Source organism: Giraffa tippelskirchi, chromosome 7 (genome assembly GCF_054371585.1).
Source record: "Giraffa tippelskirchi isolate mGirTip1 chromosome 7, T2T-mGirTip1v1.2.pri, whole genome shotgun sequence".
NCBI lineage: Eukaryota > Metazoa > Chordata > Mammalia > Artiodactyla > Giraffidae > Giraffa > Giraffa tippelskirchi.
The window spans coordinates 108,626,329-108,646,297 of NC_137281.1; the positions used below are offsets into that span (position 1 = coordinate 108,626,329).

Genomic DNA, 19,969 nt, shown 5'->3' on the forward strand with positions numbered 1-19,969 from the left:
AACTTCAAAATACTGTTTTTAAATAAACAAAATTCTTCCTGTTCTCTAATCTTTACAACACTGAAAATCTGTGTCCAACAAGTTTATAAGGATAGTCAACAAAAGATCTTCTTTTAAATCACAACTGCCTTTGAAAATGATTCAGCATCCATTTAAGCCCACAAATAAAAGCTTTAATTTTATAAATTTTCACTAAAACTACTATTTGTTATGGGTGTTTAAAATCTCAACTACAAGTCTTTTTTCTAGACAAGTGAATCGACTCACATTTCGTAATATTCCTTTGTTTGAAAGAGTGCTTTAAAACATTAATTACTTTGCCAGGAAGGAAAAATTCCAGTGATTTATTTTTACTATTCCTTTCATACTTCTGAATCCTCAGAAATTCAGTTTTGTTGATAAGTTGACAAGACTATGTCAGAAGCCAACAATGACTTGTTCAATCTATTAACTGTAAATGTCTGGTTATGAGTGATGCTGAGCATCTTTTCATGTGTTTGCTGGCTATCTATATGCTTTCTTTGGAGAGGCGTCTGTTTGGGTCTTCTGCCCATTTTTTGATTGGGTTGTTTGTTTTTCTGAAATTGAGCTACAGGAGCTGCTTGTGTATTTTGGAGATTTGACAATGTTTCCTAATGAATTCTATCTAAAATACAAGGGGAAAAGAAGTCAAATAAAAGTTCCTAAATTTAATTTTTGTTTCTTTTTGATACAATAACATGTACTACATACAGTTTCATTTGTAGTGACTACGGGAAGGAATTTGGAGTGGGAGGAGAGGAAATATTACACACAATAATCTGAACACCTGCCCTTGTGTGAAAATATTGAGATTTTCATTTTTATTAAAATCTTCATCTGTCTCCTAAAGGAGTGGTTTTGTGTCAAACCAAAATGATTCCTTCTGGCATTGGTTTCCCTCTTTTGAAATCATGATCCACTTTATGTTGTTCTGCTTGCTTGATGCGTGCTTCTTCTGGATGTGCTGTTTATATAGGAAGTGAAGGGACCTGCTCTACAAGACTGTCCCTCTCGGGAAGTCAATGGAATAGCTCACATATGCTGTGATTTGGCTCTCTTTCAAGAAAAATGTTCTGCAGCTCCTCAGTCCTCCAAGAGGATTGAGAGGGTACAGCAGTATAGTTTTGGTATATCCTTCACCACTTTTGGAAATTAGTTAACAAAATTCAAATCTTTCAAACATCTACTGCCTACTCAGCACCAGACACTGAGTACTGTGGACGATACAAAGATCTAACATATGGTTCCTGAAGTCCCCAAGGACATTTACAAATAACTAACATGCAGCAGGAAATTACAAGTATCCTAGGGACTGTGAGCTTAGGAGAGATTATATCCAGCTACAACTGGAGCTTGGGAGTGGGGGAGGGGCGTGCAGACAGTTCAGTGATAAGTTCATAAAGGATATGCAAAAACAGGACAGGGCAGGGACTCATGGAAAGGGGAAAAAAACGATAGAAGAACTGCAGACCTCAGAGCAGGTTTCAACTTCTTCAGAGGACAGGGCACATGGAAAAGGAGCCTTAACATTAGCTACAGTCAAAATATTTTGACTATAAGTATAATAACTAATAATCAAATAGGTTAAACCTAACACACCAATATTTTATCTCTGAAGCAAACCAATCAGTCTAACCACAAGAAACGTATATACAAGGAAAATCTACAAACTGAAGCAAAATTACTAAGGTGCACTGGAAAATACACACACGTACAAACACACATCCCATACAAAAAAAGAAATCCTTTTTTGTTTCTTAATCATTGAGAGGTGTGAGAGAAATGTTGAACTACAGCTCCACCAGCTTACCACTATCACAGATTCCTTTTAGGCTGTCAGCATAAAACTGCAGGATGATTCCCTCGCATTTTGTTCTAAACCCACAAATGAGATGGTTATGTGACCAGCTGCAGCTCCCTTCCTGCATTTCAGAAGCTCTGGGTGTCCACACACTTGCGGCTCTGTATTACCTCACACAAAAGACTGGCAGTTGGCCAAGAAGCCCCTGCCATGATGTATATTCCCCAAGGTTCAAGATCTACCACTTAATTCCAATTCAGCCATGAAATGACTTGTACTTTAGTACCCTATACCAAATGAAAGCAAATTAAATTCCAGTCCAAGTTAATAAAGGTATTCCTCCAAAATGCAATATACAAAGACATTAAAGTACATAGTCTATTATTTTTAAAGAGACCTACAAACATAATTCTACTCCATTAAGAAAATTCTAAGATAATTCTTTAAATTTCTTCAAGAGTTACTATTCCTTCATAATCTTACCAATAGCAAGAAAACCCACTGCACACAGAGATCCAATTGTATTTCCAAACTTCCCCATTAAGCATCTCACGCACACTGCTAACTAAATATCAAGAAGAATGAATATTGTCAACATCTGGTGCATACAGATTGACACAACCTACAATGATGACTATGAGACAGATACCTCAAGAATGATCTTAAGTCCTGCTGTTGAAAGAGAAATACTTACAACTTTATAGAAACACACAGTTCTGTCAGTTAGATAGTTGTGTCATTCTAGTATATAAGTGTCCTGAGGGAAAGGGGGAAAATCTAATGAAAATACTTTAACACCTTGGCTAATGCTTAGGAGTGTAGGGAGGAGTGTTTCATGAGATTAAACAACAATAAACTGAGTGCTAAGTTCAGAAAGTCTTCACAAGATTTTCACTTTTACTGATGTCTTCGCCTGCCTCTAGCTTGTCTCTCAAGTCTGGACATCATCCACATAAAGGATCACTGAAACAGTAGTGATCTGGAGGACTAAAGCTGACCATGGTTTATTCAGTAGCCACAGCGTTATAACCGTAGACTTGTAAAAATGCGGACTTGGGAAGCCATTGACCTTTTCCCTCTGCCTTTTGATGGACACCTATCTACAATACAATAGTCAACCAATGATATAGAAAGCACACAACTTCAGTAGAAAGTGTGAATCAAAAGCAGTATTTGGACCTTAAATCCCCATTCCTGCCCAGTATTGCCTTCATGTATTGTTTTTGCCACACAGCATTCGAGGGCTGTATGGCAAAAATAAAAACCAAAGGGCCCCTTTCAATGTCAAAACCTTTCAAATTCAGTAAAATGATTAAAAATATTAAAGATTTGTTCACAACTTACTGGTCAAGGAAAGAGATTTGCTTCACACCAAAGTAAAACTGTAAAATACACTGACTCTCTGAGCATACCATATAGACGTAGATTGTTAAATATCACTTGTAACCTAAATAACCTGTTCTAAGTAGTCAGAAAAATTCTCACTTTATTGTCATTTATATGAAACAGACATGTATAGTGTATCACCAAGAGAGAATAAGGCCTCTAATATCCTTTTACAGGATGTGATACTTTAAAAAAAAATTAGCCTGAAGGACTTCCCTGGTGGTCCAGTGGTTAAGAATCTGCCTACTTATGCTGGGGACTCCGGTTCGATCCCTGGTTGGAGAACCAAGATCCCACATGCTGTAGGGCAACTAAACCCGATGCAGCCAAATATGTAAGAAGAAAAAATAATTTAAAAAGGAATTAGCCTGAAAGACTACATGCAAAATTCTTAGCATTTACCTACAGAGAAGAGGAGGAGAGTGGAACTGTGTTTGGACAGAGAGACTGTCAAAATAATTTTTTAAACAAAAAAGTGAAAATTTTAAGATTATGTAACAAGATATAAACTGGAACAGTAGGAACATGGGTTTCTATCATGTTATTCTTTAATTAAAAACAAAACAAGAAAAAGAAAAGAAATCATAATGAACGACAACAGTTACCTCTCATTTCCCTAAAGCTTAGTGGGATGGGAAGAAGAGGCAGCCAAAGTGGAAAGGGCCATGCAAGCTTACATCTGAATGATTAAGGACAGGCACTCCTGACAGCCCCAGTCCTCTGTGCATCCCCACAGGTCTAGAGGGCAGTGATGGCAACCTCCACTGGCTTAGAGACTAGGGGAGAGGAAACAGCCGGGAAGACAAGCAAACACTTGTACACACATAGCAAAGGAATACCATTTTCAGAAAATATTAATACTTACCAGTATGTACTGTAGCTACTGCAATCCATACACACCGTGTGCTGTGCTTTTTCTTGCTTTTCTGATTTCTTATGGTTGGTTAAGGGTATTTGTGCATCTTCATAATGTTTTTTTGCATGGCCATTCACATACCTTCCAAAAAATCAAATGAAAATATATTTTAATCTAAATACTGCTTTGGAAGTTAAAGTAGCAGGAGATGATAATAAAATTAGATGGTAATCAAATCAGAATGAGAAAGAATTCCTCCTAATAAAGTGCATTCAATCCTATAAGAGCATTCATCACTTGGTGATTTATTAAGCTGAGTTCTTAAAACATGCTCCTTTTTTGCAAACATACAATCAACTTTTAATTATACACAAGACTAGGGCCAGGCAAGGAAAGGCGCTATTTAAATCAGTTTTAATACCACTTATCAACTCCTTTGCTGATTCTTCTGCTAGCCTTTTCCTTTCTTAAGCTTTTCTCAGGCTACTAGCCCCCAACTCAGGCTATTATCAAAGACAAGCTTTGTAAACTGAATTACTCAATCACTGCCCACAGGGCCACAGGCTCTCCTTGGGTTTCTGCTTAATATAAAACATGAGAGTCAGACATGGAAACAGGATAATCTTCCATCTCTTTCTCATCAATATGGCTTCAGATCTTTTATTTGAATGCCTGAATAATCACTCCACTAACATGGAAATAGGGCTTGTTTAAAAGAAATCCTAACAAAACACAAATCATCTTAAGCTTATATAAACTGTTATTTCTTACTACATGGACAAAGATAATCAAAGGTTGACTATAGTCATAAAAATTTTCTAACACTTTCCTACTCAGATTTAGTAAATCATTTTATCACAAAATGAAATTTAAATAGTTTCATCTATACCTTCACCTAAACACTGTACAATATAATGCCATAACTGACTACTACTTAAAGACCTTCATAAAGCAAAAACTTTCCAGTTCCTAGCAAACAGCCAGTTTATAGAAGGTAAGGCCTAATTGTAAACTAAGAAGAGTCAAAACAAATGTTGCTTACGTAGTACCAAAATCTGCTCAGAGAGTTAAGGTGACATTTTTCTCATAAGGTGCCTTAATTGTACGGGAGCAATACTTACCTTGGAGAAAGTAGGATAGTTCATGGTGAGTAGGATAGTTTTTGCTAAGTAGGGAGGATTACAGGCTTCCCTGGTGGCTCAGACAGTAAACAACCTGCCTGCAATGCGGGAGACCTGGGTTTGATTTCTGGATTGGGAAGATTCCCTAGAGGAGGGCATGGCAACCCATTCCAGTGTTCTTTCCTGGAGAATCCCATGGACAGGGGAGTCTGGTGGGCTACAGTCCATGGGGTCACAAAGAGCCAGACATGACTGAGCAGCTACGTACAGCACAGGGAGGACCCACTACCAAGCCCAGCCTTTCTACCCGAGGAAGACTAGAGGCATCAGAGGCACTGCTAACATCAGAATGTGATCATGTTTCCTCCCATTTTTTTTCACTATAATAAACATAATGAAGACTTGTGTGTAGGGTCTTTTGTTCACAAAAATGGACTAAAATGAATTTTAAAATATAAATAATGATTAAGAGTATAAATTCAAAACTTAGACAGCCCAGGTTTAAAAGTACGCTTTGTCACATTCTGGTCTGGTAAGCTCGGGTGAGTTACTTCACTTCTCTGTTTCTCATCTATAAAACTGAGATAATAGTACTTATACCCTGTGGGCTGTTAGGTGATTATTATTATAATCCACGGCTCAGAATGCATGCATGCATGAATGAATGAACGAATGAATCAATGTCAGTTTTATTTTATTTGTATTTTCCTTTATATGCTTAATTACTATCCATTCAGAATCTCAATAACGTAACTGCTTAGAAGGTCATCACATTAAACATACTTCAAGATAACACATTGGACAGATCAGAAAACATCCAATATTTAACTAAAAGATAAATTCCAATGAACCCTATAGGTTCAATATCTAATCAGCTCAATAGCCTATGCTTACATGTTTTTGTACTGTGTCATGAAAAACAACAGTAATATTTATGAGTTACCCTCAGAATCCCATAAAAGCCAATATGGAACAATAATAAAGGTATTACCACTTTCAAGTCTTTGAAAACTGATAATCTGGACAGAGCATATAGTTCCTTTACTAACCATATTGTAGCCTCCAAATGTACTAGATGTTTTCATGGTTATTATAATAAATTTCAGTGATAAAATAAGAAGTGTATTAAAGATGACATTAAGATTAGCAATGTTTTGGCTAATATTCAAATACATATCAGAAGTTAACAGTCATGTAGAAACTAACATAAAAATACACATTTCCCTCATCCAGTTTTAGATTTTTAACCAGATAATTTGGTCTAAAAAAGGAAGTGTCACTACACAACATCACAGATTTTTTAACAATACAAAAAATGGAAAAAAAACTTAAATGGTATGGTGTCATAATGGCCAATAAGATATATAACTCAAATATGCTACTGATAAACTATATTTCCTAGTTGAAAGAATATTCAATTTAAGATTCCCTTATAGACAAGTGATCTTAAATTATTAAAAAAATCAGAATTCTTGGCAGTTAACACCCAGGATTACATGATAAAAGAAAAATGGCCAATCAACTGTATAAAATGAAGATTCAAATGCAGGGTACTCTCATTATCTATGTAATCTACTTAATCATATTTCTCTGAAACTATGTCAAATTTCTAAACCTAAGATTGATTGCAATTAGAAACATACTACCTACAGAGCCTAGAAAACTTTCCATTTATTCTTCCAATACTTACTTAGAGAACTATGTGTCGCTTGCTATTAAGAACCTTAATCTCGCCAATTTTTGAGAGTTTGTCAGGTCTTTTTGTTGACATATGACCTTCCAGATTTTGGTTGTAGAGCACTAGGAGACAACTGGAGGACAGAACTATATAAATTTTATTGCATTACAATTCTCACCTCTCAAAATCTAGGAGAGGAATCTGTCTCTTCAAGTGCAGAATTTAAGTGCTTCTACTTTTCTTCTTTTTTTTTTTTTTTAAATGTTATCTGTACAAAGTATTTTCAGGTTCCCCAAATCCTAGAGATTTCAAAACCACAACAACCACAATTAAGATATGCAGTTAACATTTTCCAAAAGCACTCTTAAGTGTACATGGAAAAAAAAAATACTCAATTCCAGGACTGAAAATGCAAAAAATCAAACGTTAACTGAATGAAGATGCTCTCCTCATGCATTGAGTGTTACAAATAATAATGGGGAAGCCACCCAAATAAATACCATATAAATTTCAGACTGTAGGACTTAGTATGATTCCCCATCCCCTTGCTGCTAAGCTACTAACTTCTGAAGTAAATTCAAAGCAGATTTTCTAAGCTAAAAAAGCCACAGAAATAAATGTGCTACTACCCGGCACACCAAGTCTGATACTTATTTGAGTTTGTGTTAGAAGAGTTACTAAAATAGTTGATATTGAAGTAACATAATTTTGAAGCCAAGAACTAGGAGGAAATGCTTAGGCTTGTACCGGGTTTGGGAGTGTTAAGTCCCTAGAAAGCAAAAATGTCTTAATGGAACAGTGAAATATTTGGTATGTCTTAGACACCGTTAATAATGAATTTCACACTGAGACCATTTTCAAGGGAATTCCTTTATCTGTTTTGTTTTCAGAATAATGATGTGGTATCTTGGATTTGATTCAAAAGTCAGTAAAGGTAGGGATGAGGTAGGTAACAGGTGAAACAAAACTGGCCACATGTCAATCAAACATCAGTAGTCGACTGTCTTGATCATCACATTAATTCTTCTGACTATCAACAGAAAGGGGTCCCCCCGCAACTAGATTTTCCTCAATTCCACTGCTGAACAAAGGGATTCTATTAGGAGAGGGAAGCCCTACAGACAAGTATGCACACACTATGATTAAACAATGGTGGTCAATAAATCCAAATCAATAAAACTTTGACCAAAGCTTAAAGGTAAACTGAAACAAGCAAGTGGGGTAGTTAAGTAATAATAAGCATGTCACCTACCTTCCACAGTGGACACTTGAACAAGTCAGACAGACCCAGGGGCTTTTGTTGGACCGGCACACTAATAAAAAGAAAAATACACAATATACCAATTGTATCATGTTATTTCCCAGTTTCTCCCCTAATCTGTAATACCAAATCCTGTGATTAAGTTATAAATTCCACGGCTGCTTAGGTGCACTGAAATCACAAATCCCTGCTTTGTGAGCGCATTTACACAAAATGGCTGCCTAATTAAAGTTACACGGCAAAGAACCCGAACACATGTCCACAACAGCTGCTCTCTGTCATTGTTGACTCAACTCAAACAGTTTAACCACAAGTTAAACACATTTCTCCTTTATTACTTATTCCTTTTTACCATAGTCTCTGACAAGTTAAAGACAATCTATTGTCTCATTAAAAATATTTTCTAAGTCTAATTCTGGAAATCGCATGTCTTTACCATGCAGATCATAAGCTACTATGAATGACAACTCTTTCTGTTTATTTAGTGAGAGGCATAGCTTAAGGATACAAGCCCAAGAAGACTAAGCCCAATTCTTCCCAAATTAATGCCTCAGTTGCATTAAATATAATTATAATTCTAAAATTATAACTGTATGTAATTCTTGCTGAGGGTATAATCAGGATATTAATTACTTTGAGTATTTATTATAGGGATGAGGTAGGCAAAAAGGGTATGAAAACTTTTAAAATATTGATTACAATTTTTCTTGCTGTTTACTTATTCAATTTTTAAGCCCCATAAACATAACAGGGATTTTAAAAGGGAAGGGATGTAAGAATCACCTGAAAACAGCTTTTTCAAAATACACACGTTCTCTGGGCAGAGCCATCTACATTGAGGTGTGGACAGAAGGACACAAGAACATGTCTATTTTGAGAAAGGTAACTTCCCAGGTGACTCCCTGAGACAACTACTTGAGAACCACCAGGCAAGTCTCCTAGGGACATGAGAGGGACAGCACAACCAACCCTCAGGATGATAATAAATTGACAGCCTGGCACACAGTATATGCTCAATAAACACTTCTTGAAGCGAAATTGAAATGTCATAGTTCAAGATACTAAGCTCTTCCAAGATCTGATCCCTACTATATCGGTCTTGCCTAATCAATACATCACAATCAGCCTTTCTTATTGCTAAGACAAATTAGCCTACACTGGAAATAAAGTGACTCAAGAACTATAAGCCCTTTCAAAGTATAATGAAACACATTATACTGATACAATGAATATCCCAAAGATATTTAATTATAATACCACTGTGTGACCTGCTGCTTTCTACGGATTAGGACTCAAATTCCATGAAGTTACAGGTAAAATTGTAGGATTTTATTTGGTAGAGACAATATCTGTCCAGCATACTCCGAGGGCTATGGTTTTACTACCCTGCAGGACATCATTTGATTTTATATCTAACCTATCAATTTACTTCAACATTCATTCTTCAGTGTCTGCACTCAATCCCTCAAATGCTCTTGGAATCAGCTTTACCATCCCACTGGTTCCCTCATTAATGAGTTAAATAAGCCCTTGACATACATTCATTTTATATTTGTGTAGGAGGGGAGGAGAGGGCAAGGATGAATAGGGGAGTACAATCACATGCTGCCGAAGGGACTCTGCCTGTCTGCCCAGCACAGGGCTCTAACTATTTGTGCATAAGAAAGTTTGTGCATGCATGCATGCATGCTCAGTAATGTCCAACTAGAGCCTACGGACTGTACCCCACCGGGCTTCTCTGTCCGTGGAATTTTCTAGGCAAGAATACTGGAGTGGGTTGCCATTTCCTACTCCAGGGGATCTTCCTTACCCAGGGATCGAACTAGAGTCTCCTGCATTGGCAAGTGGATTCTTCAACTCTACACCAGCTGGGAAGCCCATAAGAAAGTTTTCAGTGGTAAAAATCCCATTCCAGTTAACCAAAGGCTTTACCTTTCCTTATTGCATTATATCAACTACTAAGGGCCATCCTGAAGGCATTTTAGTTTTTTACTCAGTTGGGTCCAAGTTTGTTATACATGCATAAGTCACATGACAAAGACTAATAAGAATGCCAAACTGCTAACAGTTATTTTACACAGGTACATGAGAAGATGACTGTGAGGTAGTCTTGGCTACTGGCTTTTTATGTGTACACACCCCCATGGTATCTGATTTATATCAATAAAAACATGACAGTCTTATAGTTTGAAAAGAAAGACCTATAAAGTATATTTTTAAAAAGAAAAATAAATCAGAACGCAGTTTACTTGAAACAGATAATCCTGGTCTGAGATACAATTTGAAGGATTAAAAAACTACAAATATTATCTAGTTTTATTCCTCCACAAATCTTTTTATTTTAGTAAAGACTAAGAAATATTGTATTCAGTCCGGAAACAAAGTTTAATATGATCCTGAAAGAAGTAATTGTAATAGTAAGTTGTTTTGGTTTTTAAGATTTGTTTTAGGTGGACCATTTTTAAAGTCTTTGTTGTATTTGTTACAATGTTTCTGTTTTATGTTTTTTGGGGTTTTTGGCCACTAGACATGTAGGATCTTAGCTCCCCAACCAGGGATTGAACCCACACTCCCTGCATTAGAAGGCGAAGTGTAACCACTGGACCTCCAGGGAAGTCCTTAGGCCCCAAGTTTTTTTGCTTTTTGTGTAACTATGGGAAGATTATTTCTGCCCCTCCTTTGAATGAGGAAAAGAAAACCTAGAACAAAATCACTGTTGTGTTTCCTACCAAGTGTTCATCCCCTTCCCCCACCCTGATGGTTGTAAAGTGTGTGTATGGACAAAAAATACATACAATATTGTGATCTAATTTTTCTACTCAGTATATTAAATGCATTTCTTTGTGTTTACTAAATTAGAACATGTGTGCATGCTCAGTCACTAAATCGTATCTGACTCTTTTGTGATCCCATGGACTGTAGCCTGCTAGGCTCCTCTGTCCATGCAATTTTCTAGGCAAGAATACTGGAGTGGGTTGCCATTTCCTACTCCAGGGGATCTTCCCAACTCAGGTATTGAACCCACATCTCCTGCATTGGCAGGCAGATTCTTTAGCCACCAGGGATGCCCACTAAATTAGAAGAGTGTACTCTCATCTTATAAAATCTGTTACCTCATAAAGTTTTAATTCCTTAGTTTTAAATTTTAGAAAATATGCCCTAAAGCTGAGGGAAGGAAGAATAGGAAAGAAACTGCCTAACTGGTGTAGGGCTTATTTTGGGGGTGATGAAATGTCTTGGAACAAGATGGAGATGATAATTGTAGATGTACTAAATACAATGAATTTAGCTGTTCATTCCCAAATGGTTAATTTGGGAATTCCCCGGTGGTCCAAAGGTTGGGACTCGGCACTTTCACTGTCAAGTGCACAGGTTTGACCCCTGGTTGGAGAACTAAGATCCCACAAGCTGCACAGCTTGGCAGTAAATAAATTTAAAAAAATTTTTTTAAAGGTTAATTTTATGTTATATGAATTATACCTCACTTAAATAAATAAATAGGTGCTGAAGACAGGGATAAGGAGAAAGAATAAAAGGAAGTAAAACAGCATTGACATTCCAAAACCCTAGAAACAATGAGTGTGTCTATTACTAAATCTCAAAAAAAAGACCTCATTTTCTAAATTAAGAAACCAAATTTCTTCTATCACGAATATTTACAATAAGAAAGTTAAGATTTAATGTGTGATAGGACATTTGGTCTTGGCTATTTAAAGGACAGTACTCTCTGAGTGCGTAATACTTTCACAACAGAGAACATCTGAAGGCTAGGAAACTACAGAGAATAGGGTTATTATGAAGCCATTTATTACACTGCTTTGGTGAATATTCACTCTGTTTATATATCCCTTATCCAAATTATGAAACCTCTAATGTACCCAGGAAAGTTATAAAATAGAAGAAAAAAATGCCAGCTTTAAGTTAAATGCTCAATTATTGCTACAAATAGAACAGGTCATAACATGAGTAAAAGACTACTACAAATAATCTTAAAATCATTCTAATCATCTTAAGGGGACATATCTTATTATAAAAGGTAGTCTCAGTTTACAGACAGACGGGTTTCAGATTTATCTGTACGATGAACACATTTCCTGTGGAAACTGCATTAGAGGTTTGCAGGCTATTCGATAAAACTCTATAAGAACCATTACAAAACTGAAATACTATATTGTGTGTGTGTATAAAATAAAACCATACACAGTCAATAAAAAATGTTTTTAAGCTATAAACTATTCAGCAAAACATAAAAATATTAAGCAAAGGTTTTTATTTTTTAAATAGTAAATGCTGGTACTTGAGAGAAAGAGGGTGATAAGGATAGAAACTTATAGAAGTTCAAAATGATAAGCCATAACTGAGAACTCATAAAGGCTCTTTTTGTTAGGTCTAATTACACTTCAAGGTGATGTCAGGGCAAGGAAGCCATGCAGTGTATTTCTCACACTGTTACATGTGGCCATAGGAGGGTCACTGGATCTCATAAACACAGTCTGGTCTTCTTTCACTCAGGTTATGAAATGTCTGCAGAGTTACTCTCCTCCAGCAATCTGTCCGGTATGCTGATAGTCTCACGACCCTGAGCTGGGGTCTCCTCTCTCAGCTCCTGGGCATCTCAGCCTGGGGGACAGACACTGTCTAGTTCCCCTCACTCTCTTCCTGCTGCTGTGACCTCAGGACCCTGCCCTGTTCTCACCCTCAGCCACAAGCTCTGCAAGTTGGCAGAAGCACCCCTTTGAAGGGGGTAGAGATTCTTGATCCTCTCCCGAGCTAGGGCCATTCTGCACAAGGTAGAAGCTTTGACACAGGCTGGGCAGGAAAGAGAGGCAGAGGAGCCCCATATTCTAGAACATGCTCATATTCATGGATCCTTGCTAAAGCCCCCAAAAGCTTTAACTTTCTGGAAATGCAGAAGTGACAACTGATGGGGGGAAGGCATCCAAGTGATCTACAAACCGAAGAGGTTTTACTCCCTACTTTTCTTGTGAAGGGGGCTTCCCTGGTGGGTCAGCAGTAAAGACTCTGCCTGCCAACGCAGGAGACATGGGTTCAGTCCCTGAGTTGGGAAGATCCCCTGGAGGAGGAAATGGCAACCTACTCCAGTATACTTGTCTGGGAAACCCCATGGACAGAGGAGCCTGGCGGGCTACAGTCTGTGGGGTTTTAAAAGATTCGGACATGACTTAGCGAGTAAACAGTAACAACGTTCCTATGAAGGGAAGACTGATGTGCTCCTTTACCAAAAGACAAAGAAAGGCAGAAAACTAGGGAGTTCTGTGCTCAAAGAAGCCTATTTATACACAAATACTTTTAGGTTGTGTCAGAAAACAAAATGGCATCCACACTGAATATAAATTTCTTCCTACTGATTTTCAATATCCTTAGTATTCATTACATAGAATCTAATAAGATAGAGCACATTTGATAGTCAAGCCCCATCAACAATTCTCCTGGAATCCTAATTTTTTTATAAAACATCATGCACTAGTGCTTACGACACAACTTAGTCACTGTCCCTACATGCGGAAATAGTTCAAGCATACAGGACTGATGGGCAAGCAATTTATAGTGCATCCACTATTCAGCAGTTGCTTCAATTGGCAGAGAGGCTCTTAAGCTTCTCAAGGATGAAACTGGAGCCCATTATACAGAGTGAAGTAAGCCAGAAAGAAAAACAACAATACAGTATACTAATGCATATATATGGAATTTGAAAGATGGTAACGATAACCCTATATGCGAGTCAGAATAAGAGACACAGATGCATAGAACAATTTTATGGACTCTGAGGGAGAAGGTGAGGGTGGGATGTTCTGGGAGGATAGCATTGAAACATGTATATTATCATATGTGAAACAGAACACCATTCCATGTTCGATGCATGAGACAAGGGCTCAGGGCTGGGGCAATGGGATGACCCAGAGGGATGGGATGGGGAGGGAGGTGGGTGAGGGGTCCAGGAAGGGGAACACATGTAAACCCATGGCTGATTCATGTCAATGTATGGCAAAAACTATTACAATATTGTAAAGTAATTAGCCCCCAACTAAAATAAATAAATTTATTAAAAAAAAAATAAAAAAAATAAAATAAAAAATAAAAAAAAGAATTCACAAACGTGAGGACAACCAGGGTTCTAGTCCTGGCCCTACCATTACTGCTTAAAGAACTGAGAACATCACTACTGTGCTGGGTCTTTGTCTTCACTGTAAAATGAAGACTGGATGATAAGCATGTCCCCTCTAAGTATAAAATTATTCAAAGAAGATAAAGCTAAAAATAGATGAAATAATCATATCATTTCCTATAGATAAAATTCTTCCACTCTCCTAATTTTCTTAAAATTAATCTTTTCTTAACAAAAAGATTAATTGCTAATGTAGTTTAATTTTCTAAATCAATGCTCTTCAGCTTTTTTTTTTTTTTTCCCTGCTCCACAATCCCTGAGAGGCAAACATTCTCAGCACATTGCCCGTCAGTAACAGCAGCTCGGTGTGGAGTCACTGTTCAAAACCATTGGCGACAAAAGTGCTGCTCCAACAGTAGAACTCAGAACACCATCCCCTCCACCCAACAACACACAGAGTTTTTAAAGTGCACCCTTCTAAAAAATTAGCAACCCAGAAGAAAATATTTGTAACTTACGTTTTTTTTTAAAAGAGTCAAGTTCATTTTTATCTATTTAATATTCATCTAGCACATACTATGTGCCAAGCACTACTACACTTTACTGTGCCACTTTATAAATATTCCTTCATTTAATCCTCTATAGCCCAAAGAGGTGTGTACTATGATTTGGCCTGTTTCATAGATAAGGAAGCGGTGGCATATGACTGAGAAGTTATACAACTTGCTACATTAGTAAGGGATAGAACTGAAACTCAAACACAATGAATATGAAGGCATGGACTGCTGCAAAGCAGAAGCCCAGCAGGTTGTTATTTTTGCTTTAAAAAGATTCCATGCTATGTGTTCCTGTAAATGTTATATACCTGTATATAAATTGTTTGACATCCAGGATATATAGTAACTGTTAACGGTCATGTAAAAAGAATGGGATGGGGGACTGGAGCCACATAGCCCTACTTTCAACTATGCTGTCTGAATTTTGTCATAAAGCATTACTCCTTTTACAACAAAAATTAAATTTAAATGTCTTAAATTTAAAGATACTGGTATTATAAAACTGTCCTAATGAAACAGACTTATTCTCAATTATTAAGCATGAGTGGTAAGTGAAAACAAAACCCAATATTACAGCTCTGTGGGTCTGAAAACATACCAATGAAAAAACATTTGCAGCTGTTACTCAAAACACACACACACACACACACACACACACAAATACTCCATAAAAGTATCAACAGTAGTGTTACTCCTCTTGAAATCAAAGGATAGGGCAGAATTATCATAAAAAATTCTATGAATATTGCAGTGTATATACAAGTAGAAATATACTCCAGGACTAACCCAGTTTACCCTCCAACTGATATATTTTTAGATGCTTTGTTGTCGTTCAGTCGCTCAGACAGCAAGGCATATAATCTTTATACCATAAACGCTCTCTGAACCATATACTCACAAGCCTATTCTATGCTAAAATTTCTGAAGTCTATCTTCAGCTTGAATCCTCTGAAATTACTGGCGGCAGGAGTGAGCGGTAAAGTCACATGGATAAAGCAGGAAATGGCCTGTAAGGTAGTCCCTACAAGAAGAAATCCAGCTACACTAAGCAACTGTCAAAGGGCCAAAGCAGCCAGAGTGCAGCCAAAATCACCGTGTTCTCACTCCCACCCTGATACTGCTGCCCATTCTGAGAGTGGGCACCGGGTTCCCAAGGAACAAGAGAATTCCTCTATAAAGCAACAGGCAGATCCCAGGGCTAAAGAAGTGAGCCAGCACTGGAGGAGGAGGAGACCAAGCCTGAGCACCCAATCCAAAATGCTCAGAGTAGCAGGTTCACAGAGGATGATGGGACGGAGGGTTCAGGGCCAAGGCAGCGATGGCAGTGAAGAAGTCAAGTTTATCTCGGTTGCCTTTCCACCTTCCCCCTCTTGTAGCTCTCTCCTGCCTCAGTTCCATTCTTATTCAAGGCTGGCAATCAGTTAATCTCTCCTGAATCATTAGATTCTGGTAAAGTCATAGTTCAGTATTTCTTATAGCCATTCTTTGCCTTCTGTTTAATAGCCCTATGATAGATGAAAGATAACCACAAATTCTTGAACACTCCTCCCACTGAGAGGCAGGTCTACATCCTCTTTCTGTGAATCTGGGCAGGCTCTGTCAGTGCCCTGACCAACTGAATAGGGCAGAGGGGACCGGGTGTCAGTTTGCAAGTCTCAGTTTTAAGAAATTGACAGTTTCCTCTTTTTATTGCTTGGAATGCTTGCTCTTGGGGTGGCCGGCCACCATGGAAGAAGCCTAAGCACCCTGTGAGAAACACAATATGAGAAAGCCAAACAACGTAGAGAGACCTTGCAAAATATGACACCTCAGTGTGTGTTGGGGACAGGGGTGCAGAAACAGAGACCAGGAGCACAGAGGCTTGTGAAAGCTGAGTTAAGAAGCCACCATGGAAGTGGATGCTCCAGCTGAAGGAATTCCAGCTGAGGGAGCCCCAGCTAGGTTCTTCCTGAATTCCTGACCTACAAGATCATAAGCAAAATGAAATGATTGTTTTAAGCCACTAAGATGACAGCATCCACCATTCACCCCTGCCAGACGACTCACAGGAATCAGTGACACTGCTGTTTCGTAGAGGTGAGGATGAGACCCTTCAAGAGGCTCTATCCCGTAGGAATCAAAACTTATAAAGACTAGACGATACCCTCTGCAACAGAGGTGGTAAGACAGTAAAACACTGTAGTCCATCATCAACTGAGCTGCCGTCATCACTTAGGACTGGCTCTCTCTGTATCCTGTCAATATTTTAAATCTAGATGTGCTGTCTTGAGCATAAGACAACCTAATTCTTGAGCAGAATATCACATAGCAAAAAATGACCTTCAAAAATCTCAAAACTGCTATTCCCATAGCAACCCCAAATTTTTGATGAAGCTTCTTAAGAAAATGTCATTGGCACTTGCAGGAATTCCTTTTCTCTTCATTAAAAGCTACAGAGCCCTATCCTTCATTTCTTCTGCCTCTCTGGATTATGTTCCCTAATAAGCATTCTGGGAAACCTCACATTTTATTTAAGGTTGGATTTGAAAACCTAATTGAATAATTATGAGTCGAGAATATCCTCCTCCATTTCTGTTTCCAATTCTCTCTTCACCCTGAGTGTTGACATATTCCTCAGCCAGCCTGACTTGATTCCCATCACACCCATTAGCAATGTCTGATCCCAGCCTTTGTAGCTGGAGTCAAGAGCCCACATCCTAACCAGACTCCCAAGATTTCTGAGGAAGTACTTCGACTTTTCTCTTAAAGATCTCAACAAAGTGTATGGGATTTTTGGGTTTTGGTTTGTTTTTAGTACAACTACTTTACAACGTCATCTTGGCTTTTGCTGTACAACAAAGTGCATCAGCTATATGAATACATATATATACTCCCTCCCTCCCACACACACCCCAACCCACCCACCTAGGTCATCACAGAGCCCCAAGTTGAGCCTTCTGTGCTTTATAACAGCAGCTTCCCACTATCGACTTTACACATGGTAGTGTAGATATGTCAATCCTCATTTCCTAATTTGTCCCCCCCTCCTCTTGCCCCGTCAGCCCAGCGGAAGGAAGTAGGGGAAGGACTCTGCACCACATCATTTTGGTTGAACCAGGCAGAGGCCTTGATCCCCTGGCTTTGACCTTTAACCCCACCAAAAGAATTCCTTCCTGCTTTAATACAAAAATGTACCAACGTGACTTGGTTACCCTCAGGAATGCGACTATTACTCTGTAGACTCAAAAGGAACATGTCAGAGGTCATGTGGTATGATGAGGCAAGCATGGGCTCCAGAACCCACATAAGTCTTCTGTTCACCTTCAAGCTCTCCCATTATTTCATTCTATGACCTTAAGGAGTTGGTTTCAGAGCCTGCCTCCTCATCTGTAACAGAGGACAAACACCACCTCTGCCTCAGATGGCTACGGTAAGGGTTTCATGAGACGAAGCACATGAAGGGCACAAGCGGCCTAACAAACAGAAAGCCCCAGTGACTCTCAGTTCCCTTCCCTTAAGAATATATTAAAATAAAAAACACAGCTATTTGGGGTTAATTCTGGTGACAGCTATTCTACACAAGGCAGTTAACATATGTCCACATATAGCATGACTGATAATTTTTCAGAAAATTTTCCCTTAGTTTACACACATTAAAAGGATGGGAGCTGACAATTCCCTTCCACAGAAAAATTCCAAATAAATAAGTCAGCAAAAATCTTTAAGAAACTCCTCTGGTATCTGATTTGAAATTAAATTATTTTAAAAACATCAAATGAATGAGATAAAATATATTTTAATAAGCTGATCTCAAAATTGATATAACGACTATACCTTAATGTCAGAATCATTAAACTTTACGCAGTTAATGTAAAATACTTCAGAAGCAAATGTACTTTAGAAGCACATTTCAAGGAGGTTTAGACAACTGTATAAGATGCTACTCAGATAAAACACTTAAGTACATAAGCAACTTGGGTGTCAAAACCATACTGAGATCCACTAAATTCTGAGGTATTCAGAACAGAGATTAAATCATGGTGCACCAATCTAATCAATCAAAATACATTGAACCTTGGTCATTCTAATATCCAATATGCAGGGTTACAGGCCAAGTCTTCAAAAATAGTTTTAAAATTTCTAACTTTTATTTTAACAAAGAAGCAAGTAGAAATAATTTCAAATCACACCAGATTTAAGATATGATGATCAGCTTATTTTTACAGACAGTAGGTTTAAACTTCTACTCTAAATAATTCTTTTTTATCCAGGATAAATAGGATTACCTAGTTCTCTTTAAGGGAAACTGTCCTTGGCTCTCAGAGGGCTAATTTTGAGACTGTGCTCAAGCCAATTTTTCTAACCTTTTTCATGTCAGGACATGCATGGAAAATGGTAACATCTGTATGGTGCACGCACGTAAATTGAAGAGTCATCATGGGGGCCAGAAGTAATCTGCTTGGAGGCTCCAGCCACCCTTAGGCTGAGGAGACTGTTATCTCAACACATAGGTAATCTTTTTATGGCCCTTCTGATGGAAAGCTATGTTTCCCAATCTTTTACCTGGTTTTCTAGTAATGCAGAAAGAAGTCCCCCTTCTACTCCAATGCCCACTTGTTGGAACAAAGGCTTTAAGTCATCAACCAGCTCAGAGGACCAGCAGCATTATCTAGGAATCCAAAGTGCTCCTCTGAGTTTATCCTACTCACTAATGCGCTGAGACCCGCTGGAGAAAATGGATGCCCCAATCCTTATTTCTAAGTATGACCGTCCTATCCTACCACCATTCTATAACCCGAGGGAGCAACCAGTTAACAGTATGACATGAAGAAATCGAACACAAATTAAATTAAAGGAGAAAACTACTAGAAACAGTTGAGTCTGAGCACTCAGGCAGTAAAACAGCACTGACGAGTATGTAAAAGGAAAGGAAAAGTCAGCTGCTTAAGATGAACATGGATGTAGACTAAAAATGTTTCCAAGGCCACTTCTAGCACTCTGATGTCAAGGTTTCCAAGACAGAAATATAATTACAATAAAGTATTTCACTTCCACAGCCTTGAATACATTTGTAAGGTCACCACAGATGTGAAGATAGGAGCAGGCAGACAAGTAATTTGAAGCATTATAAAATCACTTACACAATATTGCTCACACAATTGAAAAGTTAAAACTTTCCGTC

At 38.0% G+C, this 19,969-nt stretch overlaps 1 protein-coding gene across 13 annotated transcripts in view; it reads right to left on the reverse strand.

Annotated features, from left to right (window-relative positions):
• Nucleotides 1-19,969, reverse strand: part of USP3 (ubiquitin specific peptidase 3) — a 156,623-nt gene that overhangs the window by 63,761 nt on the left and 72,893 nt on the right. For 4 of the 13 annotated variants that reach the window (XM_081507477.1, XM_081507471.1, XM_081507472.1 and 1 more), the window contains 3 exons: nt 8,116-8,176; nt 7,042-7,162; nt 4,074-4,205 (listed from right to left, as the gene is read on the reverse strand). In XM_081507477.1, coding sequence (XP_081363603.1) covers nt 4,074-4,102 — 29 coding nt within the window. In that variant the 5' untranslated portion in view covers nt 4,103-4,205; nt 7,042-7,162; nt 8,116-8,176. Of the gene's footprint in view, nt 1-4,073; nt 4,206-6,875; nt 6,997-7,041; nt 7,163-8,115; nt 8,177-19,969 lie in introns of all 13 variants that reach the window. The other 9 variants (XM_081507469.1, XM_081507470.1, XM_081507466.1 and 6 more) reach the window with 4 other exon arrangements.